This window comes from Grammomys surdaster, unplaced genomic scaffold (assembly GCF_004785775.1).
Source record: "Grammomys surdaster isolate TR1022 unplaced genomic scaffold, NIH_TR_1.0 126189, whole genome shotgun sequence".
Taxonomy (NCBI): Eukaryota; Metazoa; Chordata; class Mammalia; order Rodentia; family Muridae; genus Grammomys; species Grammomys surdaster.
In genome coordinates, this window is record NW_021620995.1 from 3699604 (window position 1) to 3720946 (window position 21343).

At 39.4% G+C, this 21343-nt stretch overlaps 1 protein-coding gene across 1 annotated transcript in view; it reads right to left on the reverse strand.

Moving 5' to 3' along the window:
- Diaph3 (diaphanous related formin 3) overlaps positions 1 to 21343 on the reverse strand; it is a 449417-nt gene that overhangs the window by 421700 nt on the left and 6374 nt on the right. Inside the window, exon 2 of the mRNA XM_028758331.1 lies at positions 1849 to 1881. Coding sequence (XP_028614164.1) covers positions 1849 to 1881 — 33 coding nt within the window. The remainder of the gene's footprint in view (positions 1 to 1848; positions 1882 to 21343) is intronic.

The following is a 21343-nucleotide window of genomic DNA, read 5'->3' on the forward strand; positions in this document are numbered from 1 at the left end:
TAAAAATTACCACAGACTGTTCCATTTATTTGAAATATCAAAAAAAAAAAAAATAGGTAAAACACAGAGTGGTTACCCAGAGCTGGTGAGTTTAAGGGAAATAAGTAGTAAGTGTTTACAGGCACAGAGCTTTCTTCTGAAGATTTTGGAAATATTCTAAACTAGATTATAGTGGTGGGCAATTTTGGGGAATATGCTAGAAACACTTAATTATAAACTTTTAGTGGGTAAAATGAATGCTATGTAAATTGTATCTGAATAAAGCTATTACAGCATGGTACAGTCTCATAAAATCCAAATATAAAACATAAAAATTACCGTTGGTTTTACTGCTGACTTTAAGAAGTCATTCGTTTACGGAGGCTGAGTATGCATCTTAGTGGTTAGCATGATTATCCTGGGTTCAATTCTCACAAACACAAAAACCCAGAGGTGGGGAGAGAAAAAGGTATTCATGTAAAAAACAAAGTGAGAGTCAGCACAGTAAGCATATGGGAAGTGAAAGAAAGTAGAACAACATTCAAGCTACAGCAGAGCAGGCCCCCTTAGACAAGGTACTAGACCCTTCTCGGCTTCCATGCCTCAACTGTGAAATAAAAATAACACCTACTCAACAGGAAGAGAAGCTACTGTATGACCTATGTCAGTGTTCCATATTATTGTCGTTTTCTAAGCACGAGGCTGGTCACACTCCATCTGATGTTACAGTCAATGACAGAATGCATACAGAACGGCATATACTGCACAGGTTATGTGTGTAACAGACCACACCATTGTGGTTCATACCTAAGGAGGAAGCACCTAGCTCTGTGTGTGTGTGGGAGAGGCTTCATGGAGGTCAACCTCAGGTGTCTTCCTCTATTGCTCCCCATCTCTGACTGCGTAGATTCTGAGCCTGAAGCTCACAATTAGACTAGATCAGACTGGTGTTAGGTGTCATGACTATGCACTGCACTGCTGAGAAAAAAATCACATAAATACTTTTCTTTTTTACATACTTATACTAAAAAAATGTTTTTCTTAAGATACTATTCAGGAAAATATACCAAGACTATAATTCATTTTTTAAATTGTTCATGTCAAGATCTATGTCTCTTTTGTTTTCTCACATCCACCTTAACCAGGTGTTACAGCCAGCACTCTGGATACTTAAGGTGACAAACATTCTGACAGCACTCTACTTTGCACTTACTGTCAGTGATGCTGAATACCAAACCTGGCTGGTAAGGTAGTGTTTCTTCCTCTCCACTGTGCTCACAGATTCTTCCTATTTTCATTATTTGTGGCTGGTACTGTTATCATTCCTTTACATTTACACAATGTGTATTTGTGGATCAAAAGTATAATTCTCAAGAAGAATCATTTGACCTCACAGCTAAGGCATTAGTTACTTAGAAGAAGCCATACTACTAACCTGAAAGTCAAGCAGGTATGCCTGCTTCTCAGTTTTAAACAGAATTTCTCAAATACATGCATGGCATTTCAACCTGGCTTACTTTAATTAGCAACTACATTTTTCTAGCAAGCCACCGTGTTGTTAGCTGCTTTTCCTCCCTCTTTTTGAAATATGCAACTCGTCCTCAAAGAATGAGAGCTGATTCGAATGATTCAAAGTTGACTAACAATTTGTAATTAAGCACAATTTTTATATTAACATATTGACTATTCCTTTTCACAGCATACAAGCAACAATTTAATGTATTTTACCAGTTCTAGCTCTTATGGTAGCACGATACACACATTCTCGGTACATGCTGGTTTGGGCATTTTCAGAGATGCTAATATAGCATGCCAAGAGCAGTACACAGTTAAAATACACGACAAAGGGAAAGTTGAAGATAGCCTTACCATATCATCCGTCAGTGTTCTAATATTTAAATGCTGCAAATGAAAAAAAAATCAGTCAGTAATTTATAACAGCTTTTTTATTTTAGTTAATAAGTACATTCCACAATGCTACCATGAGGTAATTAAATTCCTGACAGTGCAATAGAAGTATATTATGTATTGTTTTAATCTATTTGTCAATAAGACAGACAAAAGTTACCCTGTACACAATAGTTTCAAATATTTACTAAAATCTCTTGGTTTTATGACCCTCACAAACTAGAAACCTAATAGGGGTTCAATAAATATATTCTCCCAATTAATAATTAGTACTATTCAATATCCAGACTCACACCATAATGATATAAAGATTTAAATATGACTTTCAGAAATTTTTTGTATTATAAAACATTGGAACTTTAAATTTACCATTAGTATGCAGCATAATAGACAATGAAGCACTTTGCTGGCTTAATGAACTTAAATAATTCTAGGAACGACGAGGAGTGTACTGGAGTGATTATCTGCATCTTTAACAACACTCTGATTTATCACCAGTGGTGACAGTAGACACTTTTCAATTTCATTGTCGCTTACTTGAGACCTCTTTGGCTGATTTCCTTACTAGACAAACAAGGCCACTTTAGAAAAATGAATAAATTAGTTTCACACAAAGCACAGTTCAAAGGAAAAAAGTATTTAGGAAGAAAAATATCAGTTTTAGTAATCAAGGGCAGGGCAGCAATTTGTATTCAGGTAGTTGTATTCAATTTCCAATTCTCCTTCTTTATTCATTGGAGCATTAGCGCTTTCAAAGACAGAAAGGGTCAAACATTTTTAAATAGGAAACTAGATCTATTCATTCATGGTTATAAAGGAAGATGTGCTAACAATTGTCACCTAACACGTTAGTGTTACATAGTTAAATCTGACATTTATTGAACAGAATAAAATTTGCACTCATTCTGTTCTACTGAAACAGATTTATATTCATTACTTTACCATAATGATGATCTCAACCAAAAATTTGTCAGTGTAAATAGTACTCCATATTATCTGCCTTTACCAACATGTCCCTTCCTAATGAAGGGGGAGGGAGGAATGTACCTGAAAGAACCATACCAAGGTGTATACCAAGGTGGCCATGTTAATGACCGTGATTGGCCACTCCACTAAGTTTCAGACTCAACTACCTGCTGAATTAAAGCAGCTTACTGTGACCTAAGAAAAAGTAGTAATAATGTTGTACTATGTACTACTGCTGAAAATCTTGGTATATAAAATACGGTTTTTAATAATACTACTGGTGATCATTAACAAGCCTGTAAAGTTTACCGCCAGTGTCATCCCAGAGACAGATACCACAATTAAATACCAAAACTACACAGTTCCCAAAGAAGGTGCAAATCCTACCTGCTCTGTGTACTCTCCAAAAGAACAGGTTTATGTACATTGACTTTGGTTAAATAAATCTACATGCTATTACTCTACAACAGGAGGTATCACCCCAATTACAACTCAGCTGGCTCCTAAAAGGGATCATTTCAAGCACCTGTGACAAAAGAGGATGTATCAGGTTCTGAGAGTAGCATGTCACATGATCTAATTCTTAAAAGGCAAAGGCAAGGAAATCAAGTATAAAGCTGAAATCCTATTTATAATAGTAAGCAACCTACTAACCCAATGGAAATACTACCAACACGAGTAGTTTCAGGAAAACACCATACAAGTGGTAGGTTTTATGTTTTTTATCATTTTTTTTATCTGCATTAGTATTTTGTCTGCATGTGAGGGTATCAGATATCCTGGAGCTGGAGATACATACAGTTGTGAGCCACCACGTGAGTACTGAAACTTGAACTTGAGTCCTCAGGAAGAGCAGCCAGTACTCTTAACTGCTGAGTCATCTATCTCTCTAGCCTCAAGTGAGAGATTTTTAAGAGCAAACAATAAAAATAGACAAATTTAAGAGAAATAAAAGGTTTCTAAAACCTATAACAGAGGTGTAGAAGATCACTATGTTGTGGTACATGTAATCCAAACACTTGGGAGGTAAAGGGTAAAGGATTAAGAATTTAATGGCCAGCCTAGAATACATGACAAATCTGCGGCCAGGGGCTGGAGAGATGGCTCAGTGGTTAAGAGCACTGGCTACTTGCTCTTCTAGAGGTCCTGAGTTCAATTCCCAGCAACCACATGGTGGCTCACAACCATCTGTAATGGGATCCAGTGCCCTTTTCTGTTGTGACAGCTACTGTGTACTCATATGAATGAAATAAATAAATCTTTAAAAAAAAAAAACATCAAAGTAGAAGTCATATAAGAAATAAAAGTCATATGCTATAAAATCAAAAGATGCAAACACCCAAAAAAAGCACATGTATATTTCTTCAAAGATCAAAAACTGGACTGCCATTTAAATTAGAATTATATGCTAGATGTGTTAGCACATAACTGTAAATCCAATACTTAGGAAATTGAGGCAAGAAGACCATAAGATCAAGGCCAGACTGGACTACACTGCCAAAAGAAACCTAAATAACTAAATAAATTGTACACACAACTTTCATTTAAGTGGGCAGATACTCATGTAAAAACCAGGTATCTTTTTCCATCTCTTTCCTAGTTCTGAGCTTGTTTTCTTAAGCTACCTCATTGTAGTGGTTTCCAGTGTAATTTAAATACTTGCTAAAAGTTTGATCTTAGACTATGCAGGTATATATAAACACAGGGACAGCATATTATTAAATACACTATTTTATACACAGGAAAATGTGATGAATCAAAACAGAATCATAAAACAGGGGTAGGAAACACAGAAAAAGAAACCTCAAGAGTTCAAGGTACAAGAAGCAAAACAAGAGCCTGAGGAAAGAAAACAAGCAGCTTAGGTCAGTTCATTATTCCTACTCTTCAGAAAAACACCTCCCTGTCGATTCTCACCACCAGCAGGACAGGCTCAGAATGGCGGCAAAGGCAAGGGCTGAGGACAAGCCTGGAGCTATTGACTGACCAGGAGACACCTGATCTTAGAAATCTGTTTCTGTATCAAAACAATAAGGTCAAAAAAATGCTTCTTTCAAAATGCGACTTTCTCAAACATAATTATTCCCTCCACATGTAAGCACTGAAACTCTGAGAAAACCTTAGCACTGGCGAGTTCCCCTAAAAATTGTAATGTCCAAAGAGAGGCCCATCAAACCCAAAGGAAAAACATGTAAGTGCTACTCAGCAAGTACAAAAGTTGTAACGGCAACTTTCTATGGAATACTTGACTGGTGTGTGTGTGTGTGTGTGTGTGTGTGTGTGTGTGTGTGTGTGTGTCTGTGTCTGTGTGTGTCTGTGTGTGTCAGGTGTGTCTGTGTAATGCATTTATACATAGGACAGGTATGCACACATGCATGTCACAATAGGCTGGCATCTGGTGATCAAAGAACAGCTTCTGGTGTGAGTCCTCACCTTCCACTTTATTTGAGGCAGGGTCTCCTGCTCGCCACTGTGTTCATCCAACTACCCTGACCATGTAAAAGGTTTTCACGCGCAGCTTGGACAGATAACAGCAGACTAGACAGTTCCACGAGGGGAGGTTTATTCAGGAGATAGGAGGGAGAGCGGGGAGGTAGAGGAATGGAGGCCGGCCATGATCACATGGAGAGAGGGGGAAGGGAAGGGGGGAAGGGAGAGGGGACAGCGAACCTGCAGGCCCAGGGTCAAGGGACCAAGAGAGCAAGAGTAAGAGAGAGAGGAGGGGGCAAACAGCCCCTTTTATAGTGGGCAGGCCTACCTGGCTGTTGCCAGGTAACTGTGGGGAGGAGCATACCTGGCCACTGCCAGGTAACTGTGGAGGTGAAGATTAGACAGATTACTAACACCATGGCCTCAGGAGATTCTCCTGTATCTCTCTGCCCCTGACCTCTGTGCCACACATCAAGGTAAAAACACCAAGAATTACAGACTCACAGTAGCTCAACTGGCTTACATGTGTTTTCTGGATCCAAAGTCTGCTCTGAACCTGCACAAGCAGCATTTTACCCAATGAAACATCTCCACACTCCTCAATGTTAATATTCAATTTGAGTTTTATCATTATTAAGCTCCCACTGTCTGGAGGATCTAGCTTATACACTTAGAATGAAGACTATCTGCTACCTTTAAAATGCAGAGAGCAAAAGAGAATGACTAGCTCAAAACCCTGAGAGAACTCTGTGTGGGTCTGCCGTTACTTTAGTGTATAAAAACCAAAGAGAATTTCCTGAATTGTTAGGGGGAAAAAAACTGCATAACAAAGATACATTATACTGGAACTGGTACCTAGGTGTTGGCTAACCAAGACACATATAAATGAAGCACTTGTGCTTCCTAGTCAGCAAGGACTTTTACTATTTTCCAAGGGAAAGTAAGAACTGCATGTGTGGATCAATTCATGAGCAGCATGGCTGTATCTACTTCAAGAACGAAAGGCTAAGGCTTATTAAACGGAAGCAGCTAAGAACACTATGAAAAAAAACTAACAACCCAATAGTAATTATTAGGGTTGTATTTACCCATGAAAAAAAAAACCAAAAACTTAAAAGCATAAAGTGTTAGAAATTAATGTGACTTTTTACATTGGGTATGTGAGCTGAGGTGTTCTTGATGTTTTATGGTAATGAACCAGAATAACATTGCTGATACTAAAATACACAGAGCTCTGAACATAGGAGCACTGGTAATTGGCTAAATGGTAACTGAAGGCCATAAAGATTCTTTTCCTAAGCCAAACCTTACCCTTTCTGCTTGGTCCTATGTTCAACTTGCTAATTCTATTTTCTCCCTTAAAAGTAAGGGGCATGACTTACAGATAGGTAACAATGCTTTCTACTAATGACAGTCCCTAGGACACATGGTCAAGAGGGTCACTGTGGAATTAAAAGAGAAAAAAGGAGCTTTTATAGGATTTTCTTCAAAAGAACATAGGATCCAAGAGAGAGGGGAAAAAGTAGAAACACAGAACATAGGTCTCTGTACTCCCATTTAAGCAATGCATCAAAACTTTTATTGAAGATAGTGCATGCTGTCAAAGATAGATTTAGAACTTGCAGAGCACACCGCTAAATGCTGTGACTATCAAGAGGGATGAAGACACAATTCCTCCACTATCAACAGTTACAAGGAAAATAATAAAGTCAAGTAATAAACTGACAAAGACAGACAAATACAGAATACACAAGGCACCCCCATGCACACCCCAGAGGAATGTGCAAAGAGAAGATTCCAAGCTATAGTCTGCAATCTTTATAGTTAGGACATGCAACTACCAGACCCTGATGTCATTAAGAGCATGAGAGCCATCAAGTATCAACCTGGCAGGACTAGATCAATTTGTTGTTTTCATAAAGTCAAATATGACACTATTTACATTTGTACAATACAATTTAATCCAGTTGCTTTTCATCATTTAACTGGGCTGCTGAAAGGATAGGCAGCAGGACACAGCTGTAAGAACGCCTTCAAAGCAGCCTGATTCAGGTACACATCCCATAAACTAGACCTTTCAGATCAGCTGCTTTTCAGCTTGTTGCTCTGGACAGAAATCACACCATGCCTGTAAAGCCCCAGGCTCCCAAGAGCCTTGTCGGTGGGTCTAAACTGGCACTTAGGAACTCATCTGGCCAGTGTGTGCTCTGGTAATGCTGACGCTCACCCAGCCCCACACGAGACACTCTGCTCGAGCACTGACCATCCAGTGTTGCCTCAACCTGCCTCTCAGTCTTACATATGTTGTAAAGAAGTCACATGAAAGGTATAGAAAGAAAGAAAAGAATTTCCAAGAAGTGAGAAACAAGGAACTAGAATAGTTAGGGCAGACTCAATAAGGACCAGGAACCAGTTAATCTCTAAGAGCACTCAACAATGGCTGCTGTGTAAGATGAACTACCAACTCTTACTTTTTCAAATGCTTATCCAAATGCTAAGGTACATTTAATCTACAAACATACATTTAATAAGAGTTGGAGAGATGGGTCTGGCATGGTGGTGCATGCCTTTAGTCACAGCACGCAGGAGGAAGAAGCCAGCAGATCTCTGAATTTGAAGCCAGTCTGTTCTACAATGTGAGTTCCAGGACAGCCAAGACTGTTACACAGAGAAACCCGGTCTTTTAAAAATAAATAAATAAAAAGAAGAAAGAAGAAAAAAGAAAGAAGAAAGAAGAGGGGGAGAGGGGGAGGGGGAGGGGGAGGATAGTTGGAGAGATGGCTCAACAGTTAAGAGCAGATACTGTCCTCTCATCCTACAATCAGGCTGCTTACAAGCACCTATAAACTTCAGTTTCAGGAATTGTGATCCCCGTTTTTAGACGCTGTGGGTGTCAGAATGCACTCACATGTTGCACAAACACACACTCACACACATACAATCTACAAAGTAAAGTAAAAATCTTAGAAAAGAATATATTTAATACCTAAATAATTGAGTAGTATACCAAATCATGACATGAGACCGTAATTCTAGCATTCTGGAGACAGCTTCGGCTAAAGAACAAAAATAAACGCAGATACACTATTTGGTTCACAGAATGTGAAATGGCAGCTTATTAACTGAGCAAAGTAATGCCTGGTGGGAAAACCCAAGGATCAGTCTTCCCCTAATTATATCTGTGGCTGGAGAGGAAACGTTAAAGTGTTGTTCATATTTGTTTTGAAGTCTAAACTATTCTTTTACACAGGTAACAGGAATGTGGACTTTAACCTAATAACATTTCTAATCCACATGCCTGTGTTTATCTTAATGTCAACACCAATTATAAAGAGTATGAAAATAAAATATTACTTCTAACCCTGTCACTAAACACACCTACCGGGTCATCTCCCAGGCAATCCCAGAACTACAAAACAAATGTGAAAATATCACTCTGCAAGGTCTCTGGATTTAACATCTCACAAAGGTACAAAAATAACACTGTGGCTTTCCTACCCCTTAGGGCAGGAGAAAGGCTGGTTCTCTGATAACATGAAGAAAAACTTTTAAGTTGACTGGCCCTTTGTGCAGCTATGGAGCATGTTTTTAGTCTGCATGGAGAAGAGAGAAGTCAGAGATGTTAGGGATTTCTCTGTGGTCTCTTTTAATCATTCATTCACACTGTAATGCTGACAGGCTAAGAAAGACAATCACACCATCCTTTAACCAGGCTTTGCTTTTGTCACAGAGGGCCATGCCTCCCTCTTCCAAAATCTCAGTTCTGTGGAAACAGGAAAGATCAGCGTTTAGGAGAAGGCAGCATCCAAGAGACTTCAAAAGAAGCTAGGAAAAAATGCATGTTATGATGGGACAGCTGAGTTTTCAATATGATCAAGGCATATCCTTGCTAAAGCCCACACCTCCAGAAAAAAAAAAAAAGCCAAAAAGAATAACTTTTGTTTAGACCTCCTTCTGATATTATGCATCACTGTATCTAGGTACCTAACAAGCTATCTTTTAAAAAATTAAAATATAACGTATTCTTCTCTCAATGAATTCATTCAACAGCTAAATGCAGAAGCTAATTCTAATAATGCAGTTTTAAGTCATATTTTCAGATTTTTCTCTTCAACTGCGCCTGTTCTTTAAATCTATACCATCAGATCAAAAGCACTCCTACAAAGTATCCAGGGAAAACACTAGTCAGGCCTCTGAATCACTTTACAAATGGGTTCAGTTCTAGGTTAAGAGCAGAGTTCTGTGAAGATTTCCATCTGGGAAAGAATGAAAGGCAGAGATCTGCTCTAAGGGAAAATGAGCTGGTTCCAGAGCATCCAACACACAATGGAGCTCACTCAGGCCCTGCAGGCCCCGCGATGGTGCCCCCACGATGGTACTCCCGCCTACTAGGCTCTGGTCCAAATTACAAAATCAGAATGAACATTGCTGAGGCCAACACAGCACCAAGGATTGTTTCACATACACTTGAGGGCGATCCTGCTTCCATCCCAGCATCACCTGACTAGTGGGTAAAGTAAGACAAGCCCAAAGCACATTCTCTATTACTTGCGAATCCTACCAACAGTCACAGAGAGGGTTATATACAAGTGTGCAACACTGCAGTACTACTTTAAAGAGCTAAAACTGGCATCAACATAGTTTCTCAAAGCAGGACAAAGGATGGAACAGTGTTAGTGCACAACAGCCATGCTCTCCTGGACATGCAGCAGAAGCCAGCCAGTCGAGAACGAGGGCAGCAAAAGATGGCAAGACTAGCATCCCTAGACAGAATACTGTAGGATAGCTGGTTCAGGGCCATTTAGGAAGAAGAGTGAGAGATGAGGTAGGTGGCTACCTTCTCACTTGTGGTTAAATGAAGAAGCACATCTTAATCAACTAGTAACACCATGGTTTTCAGTTCTACAGATCTCAGGAACCAAAATTATTTTCCTCGGTTTGTTCTTGTCACTGATTAGGTTATCCACACATAGTCCCGAACACATTTCATGATAGACTGATAGACAGGCTGAGGTGGGTGCGGGGTGGGATGCCCCACTGTAATCTTGTTGATCACTTAACTTACAATAACAAGCATAGTCCACCTGACTAACGAGAAGACAGGAGCCAATTGAATGTTAGATAGGGACTTGTGGGGCACAAGATATGATCTCAGTATTCTGATTCAATAACCCTCTGCGTGGCTATACAGCACAGCAAAATGCTTACAATATGGTGCATTTAAAACTATATGCAATATAATTACAATTTTGTTAATGTACAATTTCTTTAAAAAGGCAGGAACCACGGATGATTTTATATATCTAGGATGTGGGATTTGAGGCATGGCTTTCATAATCTCACACATTAGCCCAGCTGCATGCAATGTACATTTTTACAATAAAAAAAAAGCTCTATAGATTTTACTATAGATAATACTTTTCACACTGAGTCGAAACTAGTGTATTTTCTTTAGAAATAAAAATGTATGCATTAGTAAAAAATAAATGGAGATCTAAAATATGTCTAATAAATATTGTAAGTAGATTTTTAATAGGCTGGGGTTTAATGCATATTTTCCAGTGTGTCATATATATTAAGCACATTATTCATTTGTTTTCTAATTCACATATAAATTAACCAATCTCAAAAAGCTCCTTGGTTCTGTGAATTATTGATGTTGTCACCTGTTAGAGACTTAATTCCAAGAAAAATATACGAATCACTACATCACAAGCACAAATCCTTTTGACACAAATTCAATTTCTGTGGCAACAAGAATATATTGACTTAGCTTATTTTTCTATTTTATGACACTTATTAATGGTACATATAAAAGAAATCTATCATTTTTCCTTATTGCAAACGTAAATGGCATCATGCCATCTTGAGAAAGTTAAGGTAACCATCAACATGCTGACTCTACCTGTAAATGATCACATGATTCCAAAATACAAAAACTGGAGGACAGGATTCCTGAAGACCTTGTCTCATAATACTGTTTCCATCATCCAATATAACCAGACTGTCAACATGTGGATGATATTATATTAAAATTACATACCAACAGTACTTACTCCCTCCCCAGGATCTTATAGTCAAAGTGCTACAAATTAAAAATTAAAAACCAAAATGTAGAACTGGGGGAGGGGTGAGTCCTCTAAACATCCAATGACAAAATAGGGTTCCTACCTGCTAGCTATATTCTTAAACATGTGCTAATTAACATGCAAACCTCATAGCTGTCATTTAACACCAAAGGCAAATTTATAGCCATAGATAAAGCTTGCAATACAGATCCATTCATTCTTCTAAAAGAAAAGTCCTAGAATATCCATTTATATAAATGTTTATTAAACATGGCTATATTCTGACAAGGTATTCAGCAATAAATAGAGCTTTATGGTTTTGTTGTTTACCCTAGGAGAACTTACTTTCTATTAGTGAAATAGATCTTTAAAATGCAGGTAAAATTACAGAACATGAAAAGCTCATGAGTATTCTGTGAAATGACAAGTATGTTGAGAGCATAAGGGAAACCTAGAATTTAGGAAGGGTTGCACAGTGCAATTTTACGTATGAGGAACTGGGGCTAGAGAGAGGAGTCGACCAGAAGACGTAGGTTCACTCCCAGCACTCACTCAGCGGCCCATATCCAGTTAACTTCAGTTCCAGGGGATCTGACACTTCTGACTCCTCAGAGCACCTGCACACCCACGTGCAGAGCCAAGCAGAGACACACATAATTTAAAAATAAATATGGGAACTGGAACTAAGTGTGGGTCGGATGAGGAAATGCCACATGAACATCGTAAGTTCAAGTCGCTTGTGGGATACAACGTTAGCTATCTGCATATGGGAACAAGTTTTTCAGACGAAAGGAAGAGCCAGAGCAGGGCCATTAAAAAGGAATATGGCTGGACTTAGGTACCAAGCAAGCCGGTGTAGAGACTGAAGCACACAGTGAAAGCGGCTGCAGCTCAGTCCTAGCAGCTCGGTCCTAGACCAATCTATTTAAGGACGAGAGCTTGTATTCCTCTAGCTAGCCACAAATACTGTGCCATGTTCAAAAACACTTTACACATAATCAACTTAAATAACACATACTTCTCAAATCAGATCACTATATTACATAAGTTACATGGTGGGAGGCTGTTCCTGAGCTTAAATAATCATTTAGTTCAGGGTCTTTTATGCAGCTTGTTTGGCCAGAGACATTTACTGCTTGTTTGGTTATGCTTCCAGAGTCATTTACCAAAGACATTAGAAATACTCCCCAAACACTAAAAGCCAATAAAAACAATTTTGGGACAAACTCAGCTAAATTCTGTAAACAAAACTGGCTTTTTAGTGTAGGATTAGTCCAAAGGCCATAAGGAACAGCCAAGCTTCTTTAACGAAAAGGGGGTAAGAGAAGGGGAAAATACTTAGCAATAATTTTAACAACTCCGAAAAGTCCTTAGAACTGTGAGCCATATTTCTAAGTTCTCTCGTCTTCACAGATAGCCCTGGCCATGAAGCCTCCCAGAGAGCCCAGCACTGGCTGATATTTGTCCCTGCTCCAGCTCCAACACCTTCCTTCTACAGTTACCAATCCCCAAATTACTAAAGCATTAACACTTTATTCTATACTCGATAATTCTATACATAAGCCTGTAACCTTTCTAGAAGAAAAGAAGATACCCTAAGGAGAACTTAATGCTCCCAGTGGCTATCAGAGAGTATTAAAACAAACTTCCAACATCAAGAAGTTGAAATTCCCCAGGAATCTCATGCTGAGAGAACGAAAAAGGGGAGGTCTGAGATTTTACACAGTTCTGATAGTATCAGATCACCTTGCTGGACAGACTGAAACCAAAGCACTGGTGGTGGGCAGGACCACACTCTGACAACAGCAGACTTACGCATATGTTTTACCTAACTTCAACCTAAGTCTCATATATCCAGAACACCAAGGTGGACTTGGAAAGAAAGAGTCATGGGACCTCTTTTCTCCTCTTCTGAATGTGACCACATCAAATCAATCTTTTCCCTTCACTATAAATTGTGTCTTTCATTGGCCTACTGAGGAGCCTACCTGATTAGGGCTGTCAGAAGCCAGGTTCAAACCCCAACAGTATGGCAAGAACTCCACATCAAATGAACTTCTCGTCATTCTCTCTGAGCTCTGAGACTACCAGATCCTGTCCCTTTGCTCAGGCTGCTTCTAGCATTCTTTATGTAGTCCTACTTGCCCTTCAAGCACCCTCCTTCAGAAGTGCTCCCTAACTTCCTCTTATCACATGTGTCCCTACACAAATAGCAACCTTCTATGAATTATGACAAAAACTTATTGCACAGAAGCCAAAGCCAAACACTCCTGCACCAATATCCCATGGTGATACCCACCAGCTTTGTGACTGGGCACTTAACTGCCTGGATCTCACTGTTTCACCCATACCTAGTGAGCCACTGCCCACACAGCCTTTGCAGAAGACTCCAGCACCTCAACCTATTTCTCCCTTCCTTTCCCCTACGATCCTGGCACAGATCACCTTACCTCATGAATGTTCTCAAAACAAACTTTAACAGTATCTCCCATCTGAGGCCCTGGAATCATTCTCTAATCTGTTTTTATCCTGTCATTATTAAATCTGTGTTACCTTGTGACCCACTAGGGCAGCAGTTCTCAACCTGTTGGTCCTAAGGGTGGTCTAACGACTCTTTCCTAGAGCTTATCTAAGACCATTCATTGGAAACACGGATATTTACATTATGATTCATAACAGTAGCAAAATTACAGTTATGAAGTAACAACAAAAATAATTTTATGATTGGAGGTTACCACAACATGAGGAACTGTAGTGAAGAATTACGGCATTGAGAAGCCCGAGAACCACTGTTCTGGGGCATGGTTTTTGTTATGGTCACTTTGTTTGCTAGCTGTCAGTTATGTCCTATGTCCTCTTCTCAGCTGCTGGGGCCAGTCACATTGTATTATAGTTCTCTGAAGCTCAGGCCTCTAGGCTACGAACCCTAAATGGTTTAAGTTTCTCAATGCTATCCCTAGGGCGAGGATGCTGCAGGACATCAGGAAGCTAACAGAAAGATGGATGACTGAGATGTCAGGAAGATAAAATACTACACTTATATTCATATAAGTATAGGCCAACCTTCATTATCACTAAAAGATAAAAATCCCACTTCCATCTTCCCATAGCCCTTTTATAATAAAGGAATTATTTATAATTCCTTTCTGACCCTGATCACTATTTGTTTATAGCTTGCTGTTTATAACTCATCTTTTACTTTTAATAGCCCTTAACCAACAACAACATCAGGAGCATTTATTAGCCCCTAGCTTTCTATTCAGCTTAAAACCAGAATCACCTCAAGTTGTTTCCTTCTTTCTCTGATATACAGACACCTGAGTAATCCTCCAGACAAACCAAACCAAAATACTCAAAAGGTGAGCCATGCCCTAGGTTGTCAACTCTCCCAGCTGACTGTGATATGAAACCAGACTAAAGATCAGCAAGTTAGGCAAGCTATTTGCCAGTGAGTGTTCTAATTCTCAGATGATCATGGTGGGATCTAAAAATGCACATATCTGCATATGGTGGATAACTGTTGGTTTACCTGCATTGTGTGCACTATGCCTTCCCTACAATGCCTGTCATGAAAGTGAGCCCAGCAGCCTTTACTGTGGTCACAGCTAACAGCTAACACAGGGCAGAACAGACACCCAAGCAATGCCAGTCAAATTCCCCTGTCCTCTGGAAACCTATGAGTGTCGTGGGCATTAGAGTCTCCTCTTTCACTGGCCATGGGCATATATGCATACCTGGAACTGAGAAGCCTCAGATCTGGCTATGTGAACTAAGAGGGGGAAGAGTCACATTATTCAGAAGAGCAACGTTAGACTGCACGGTTGATGAGGGAAAGAAGTGAGAAGGTGCTGACTTTCAGTTCTGGGCTATAATCCACCATGAGGCCTGGCAATCCTTTGTTTAATTCCTAGAGCTATGCACTATGACCTTACAAATTCCCTTTCCCCAAGCTTAAAAGAGATACCACACAGTGACCTGTTCCTTTAAGCCAAATGGCCTGAGACTAAGAATCCAAGGTTGCTAAATGGCCCTTAGGTCCCCATATGACCCAGCCTACCTTTCATCATTGTGGCCACTACTTTCAGTATACTTACTGCAATTTCTAATTCACCAAACTGCCCTACAAGCCAATTATCCTCATCTCAGAGATCAGAAAATTGAGTAGCACAGAAGTGACTGGTAGAGCTAGTAAGGCCAGCCTAAGAATGGAATCAAGGTCAACTTAAGGCCTGGGCTCATTCCCCTCCCGCTGTCCTTTGCTGCTACGACAGACCACCGCAGCCAAACCTACAGAGACAGTGAAGATGAGGCAGTTTCTGAGTTAACATCAAATGACTAGGATACGCAGAATTCCAAATAGATGGTTATTTGGTTGGAACAACACTGAGGACCAAACCAAGAAAGGTATAATTCCTGTAAATTGACCAGCATTAGTAAGAACACACATTTTTATGAGGGAGTTTCTCCCTTTGTTTGATGAAGTTGCTCTCTGAGGTATATAACAAAAATAAAATGAATATCAGCGGTGTCTTCACTTCTCACATATATGCACATGTGTTTTATGTGGCAATTTCTTCTGCGACCAAAAGCTTCCATCTTGATGAAAAACTCATTAAGACACAGTATGTTAATTAAAATGGTGAAACAAATGGGTATTCTAAGGCAGCAGTTCCAACCTTCCTAATGCTGCAACCCTTTAATACAGTTCATGTTGTGGTGACCCTGGCCATAAAATTATTTTTGTTGCTTCTTCATAACTGTAATTTTGCTACTGTTATGAATTGTGATGAAAATATCTGTGTTTTCTGATGATCTTAGGCCTTGTGCAAGGATCATTCCACCAGGTTGAGAACCACTGTTCTAAAGGGGAATGAAAACAGTCTATCTAGGAAAGCTGTTGGACTCGGGAAGTAAACAACTCAAAGGCTTCAAGAAGTCCCAATGGCCCTTTCTCCTGAAGTACAGGCAGCAGTAGATTGCCTGCAGACCAATCCAAGCACCCCAGAGATCAACAGAGCTGCCTGACATCAGCAGAGCTTCCTAGAGGAGCCGCAGGCCAACAAAGCTGCCTAAAAAGGCACTCTCCTACCCCAGCAACTGCCTGTAGGTTGTACAAGAAGCTCCAGGGTTCCAGTTTCATGAGCTCTGACCCACAATGGGGTAGGCTTTGGTTTTATGGCTGTCTTTGAATCACATATACCCCTGTAAGTAAGCCCTCACCTACATTCCTCTGAGCAGATCCCAATATAACTAACTGGTTGAGCATGTAGATCTTGTTTTCTTTGGTTTGTCATTGGTTCCCTATCTGGGGTCCGTAAATGTTTGCTGATGCCTTCTGGGAATAGTATTACAGGACACTATGTTATTTAAGCTTTAGTGCAAAGTAAACTATAAACTATACCTTTCTGATTCAGGATAAAGCAGAAACGATAGAAATAACCACATTCCAATATAATATTTTTAAAAAGACACCTCAATGGCTAATTAAAGGAAATTAATTTTTAAATTTTAATAGTTAGAAATTAAACTGTAAGTGTCTTTGTCTAATTTGACTAGTACTTTTATTTCCATCCTCTAAATTGTTGAATCACTTAAGCCAAATCAAAACAAGTGCACATTATCAGAGTGAATACCTGAATACAGCAGCGGAAGCACAACGGAGTTCTTCCAGTTACTTCGATACTAATAAGTCTGCAGAAGGTTTCTCCTGACTTTAGAACTACTAATCAAGCAGGATACAGATAGGGAGCCCTGAGGCTAGCGAGTCACTTGTCGAGCCTGGGATATAGAGAAGTATGAAGCATAGAAACTCCCTTCAAAGAGTTTAGAGCTCCCTCAACCCAGCTACATACAAATTTGAGGCCAGTGTGGGCTACATTACCTCAAAATAAAAAATAAAGGGGCTGGAGATATGGCTCAGCGGTTAAGGGCACTGACTGCTCTTCCAGAGGTCATGAGTTCAATTCCCAGCAACCACATGGTGACTCACAACCATCTGTAATGGGATTCCATGCCCTCTTTTGGTGTGTCTGAAGACAGCAATAGTTTACCCACATAAGATAAATAAACCTTTAAAAAAAATAAAAAATAAGCCTGGCAGTGGTGGCACATGCCTTTAATCCCAGCACTTGGGAAGCAGAGGCAGGAGGGTTTCTGAGTTCAAGGCCAGCCTGGTCTACAGAGTGAGTTCCAGGACAGCCAGGGCTACACAGAGAAACCCTGTCTCAAAAAACAAATAAATAAATAAATAAAAATAAAAAATATCAAAATAAGTTTATACATGTACACAAAAGGAACACATCTACTGATGAAATAAAAAGTGATAACCACTAAAAAAAAAAAAAGTCACAAGCACTTTAAAAAAAAAAAAAAAGGTACAGAGGTGGTATGCAGAGAGCAACCTAACAGTCAGGGCCCAAGCACACTGTTCATATTTATCAAGGCCTGCTCCCTACTGGGACACCTCAGGAAGGTTCCCAAGCCTCTTCAGATCTACATGAGAGTCCTGCTTTCAAAGCAGTGTGTGAGGAGTTAGTGTTAAGACAGTGCCCAGCCTAGGGTCAGAGCAGTGTACGGGAGCTAGCTGCCGTAAGGAAGACGACTTGCCTACAGTGTTTAAACCCTTATGATAGGAGCAGGAGGTCAAACAGCAGGGAAGGTTTCCACCAGGATGCAGCAGGCAGGCTCAGCACCATGACTGCCAGGCTCCTCCACTATAGTGCAAGTATAGTACATCTGAGGCGAGGCAAGGGGGCCAAAGGTCATCCATCTATAGTTCACCATATGTGAGGTTGCAGGAAGCAGGGAATGTGAAGGAATCCTCGATCAAAGAAAGCTCCAGGGTTACCTTTGTGGAGTAGGGATTTGGTAAGAAGTGAATGTTGACAGCAGAAGCAGTTAGGGAAGGAAAGAGAAGGCAAGGTCAGGGCCAAGGGCTGAGATTAAGAAGAAAAAAACAAGATACATCCAGGGCCAAAACTTCAGGATATGTGTCCCTCTCCAATGAAGGGCAGAATGCCTGGACACAATCCCCATGTCTGGCAGGAAGGACGTAACGAGAACAGACAAAGGGAGAAAGTAAAAGAAAAAATAAATCAAAATGTTCACTAGCAGAGCTCCTCAGATCCCCTTCAACATAATAAGTAGCTCTCCATGGCAGGCTGTGTTTCACAGTGATGAGATCTCCAATACTTTGATGTGCCCAAAAGAAGTGCAACACCAGTAGAACTACTAACAGGTGCCCATCAGCACTGGTAAGCACTATGCCAAGCCTGTGATAATATCCCAAGCAATGCTCACAACAATCCACATACTCCACATACAGTGGCCATTTCCATCCTACTAATAGTTAACTAGAAGCTCACACACAGATTGATTCCAACTTAAACCTAAACTGTCCCAGTGGTTATGGCTGGGGCATAGACAGGCCAATCCTGCAAACTTCTGGTAGTTTTTATATGCCTTTGCCCAATACCCCTAGAACTTTTTAATAAAGAAAACGGACACTTAGAATATCTAAATTCCATTTAAACTTAGATTAATCATCAATGAATGAAGAAACCAACTGGTATAAAGTTCTTAGAGTAACCTAGCTTCTCAGTTAGGCAAGCATTCAGGTTTGGTAAGCCTATACCAGGCAGCACAGTAAAAGTGACCCTCAGGCTTCCGAGCATATGCATAAAGAACTGAAAGCATATCGAAGGCAACATTATCAATAAGAGCAAAACACCCTTTGACAGAAGGCTGACTAAAGTCAGAACATGATTTTAATTGGAGACCTTCATCCTTTATAAAGAAATGAACCTGTCACACTGGATTTCTGGATGCAGATTCTATGTACTCCATTTTTTATATTCATTTCTCAAGCTGTCAAATTATTCATTAAAAATGAATTGTAATTGTCATTATGAATTGAACTCTAGCCAAAGTTTCAATAAACAAAAACAGTTTAATTCTAACATCCATAATTAATGTCACCAATGTGAAAACCTTTTATTTAAAAATGAAATGCTACAAGGTTTTACTTTATGATACAGATAAACATCCTACCTTCGGAAAAGGTAGCAATTAAAGTTTAAAAAAATAAACATATGCTAGGGAAATAGTTCACAATAAAATTACCCAACTCCATTCACAGATCAACTTAAAAAAATAGTAAAATCAAAACCTGCTTTTAAAAAATATGTATCTCTAATTTTAAGCCCTGTAAGACCTCAAGGAAATTACAAAGAGATAATGTGAATGAACGAGAGAAAAAGGACATTTCCATACAATTTTTAAAGCTTCTTGGTGAAAGTCTCTTTTATGATTAAATATATAAAAATATATTTAAGACTGCATGGTTCTATTTTACCCAAAACACCTATTAGAACTAACCTTTTGACACTCGCTGTACACATCCTTCGCTACTGATTAAGTGCTGACACCATTTCTGTCTCATCGTTAAACAGAAAGCTATGCTGGAAAACTTTTGTTTGATTCAAGTACTTTTAAATTCAATAAGAGTGACTTAGTTTCAGCAACAAATCATCAATCACATTAAACTAATAGTGTTGTTAATTTGCATCTTAATGGTTTATGGTTTTGTTTTGGATTCACATGTAAATCTAGCTTAGTTTGATAGCTACAAAAGATCCATGAGTATACTTACACTCTGCTTTCTATTTACATACATTAGGACATTATTTTTATTATCGTTCAAGACGATTCCAGGGTATCACAGGAGGGTTTTTAGTTGTTTCATTTATATGGATATTTCATAGTTGCAAAGGCTTAGTTTACAAATAAGTAGCACTCCTCAGAAAGCTTTAGAAACCTGTCCTAACCATTAGTCCTGACCACAGCCATGCCACCACTGTCACCTGGCGCTGTCAAATAACGTTTCTGGCTCTGTACACCAGGGGGAACTAATCTGGTTTGACAAAGATTCTCAGGATAAGGAAGTTAGTCAAATATCCAATGTCCCTGGTGACCTAAAATACACACAGAAATTGCCTTACTGCTATTACTATAGCAATCCTAGCAAAAGTAGCCAACTCTCCACATAGCAAACACTCAGAGGTGACACCCAGGAAGCACTGCACCTCTAGGCCCTATACTAACTTTTAATCTGCAAAATTGCCCTGCTTTCCTTGTGAAGAAAGGAAAGCACCTAAAGAGACAGCTACTGCCTGCGATTGCCCAGCTAACAACTGGCACAGCTGGGGTCCAAGTCCTGAGAATAGGAGAAGTTACTGATCATGTTATCCATGTCCCTCCAAACAAAAACAGTAACAAAGAATGGCAGGGAGCTGTTCGTAGAATAAAGTCCATAGCAAGCACTTCCAGAGAGCCTGCAACAAGGTAACTAGAAACTCGATCATTTCTGCTACAAAGCTGAACATTTTTAAACTCAGATTGTCTCCTAAGTTAATAATGACCACTTGCCTTGCAATTTGAGAAAAATTGTTCCCAACGGTAAGGTGTTTCAATGCTATCCTGCTGCTACCGAGAAGACATTACCTTTGTAGATGCTGTTCAAAAAGAGCTCGTGCTTTGATCCTTAATATCCCATGAAGTAAAAGGTTATGCTTAATCTATATTTTATAGATCTAAAAGTCAAATGAGGCTCTGGCATAAACAAGCACAAGTGTGAAGCAAGCATAGGTCTCAGCATTCACCTGACTCCTGGTTTAGATGACACTACGTGCTTAGTTAAAGACAACTCCATTAGTATAATATCTTGTGGGTTTTTTTCTTGTATTATTCTGCAAACATAAACAAGTTATATACATGTTAATTTACATTCTATATAAAAAGCCAATTTTAAATCCAATTTATAAGGCAATAAATATATAAAGATCCTAGGACACAGCAATAAAGTTATGCCATAAAGCAGAGTTAATTCAAGGCAACGATAATAAAAGCATGACAAATTTTAGCATTCTACCAACTGCACAAAGGTGTTTCAGGTAACATCTGTTCAGAAGCAATTGGGACAAGACAGACTAGAT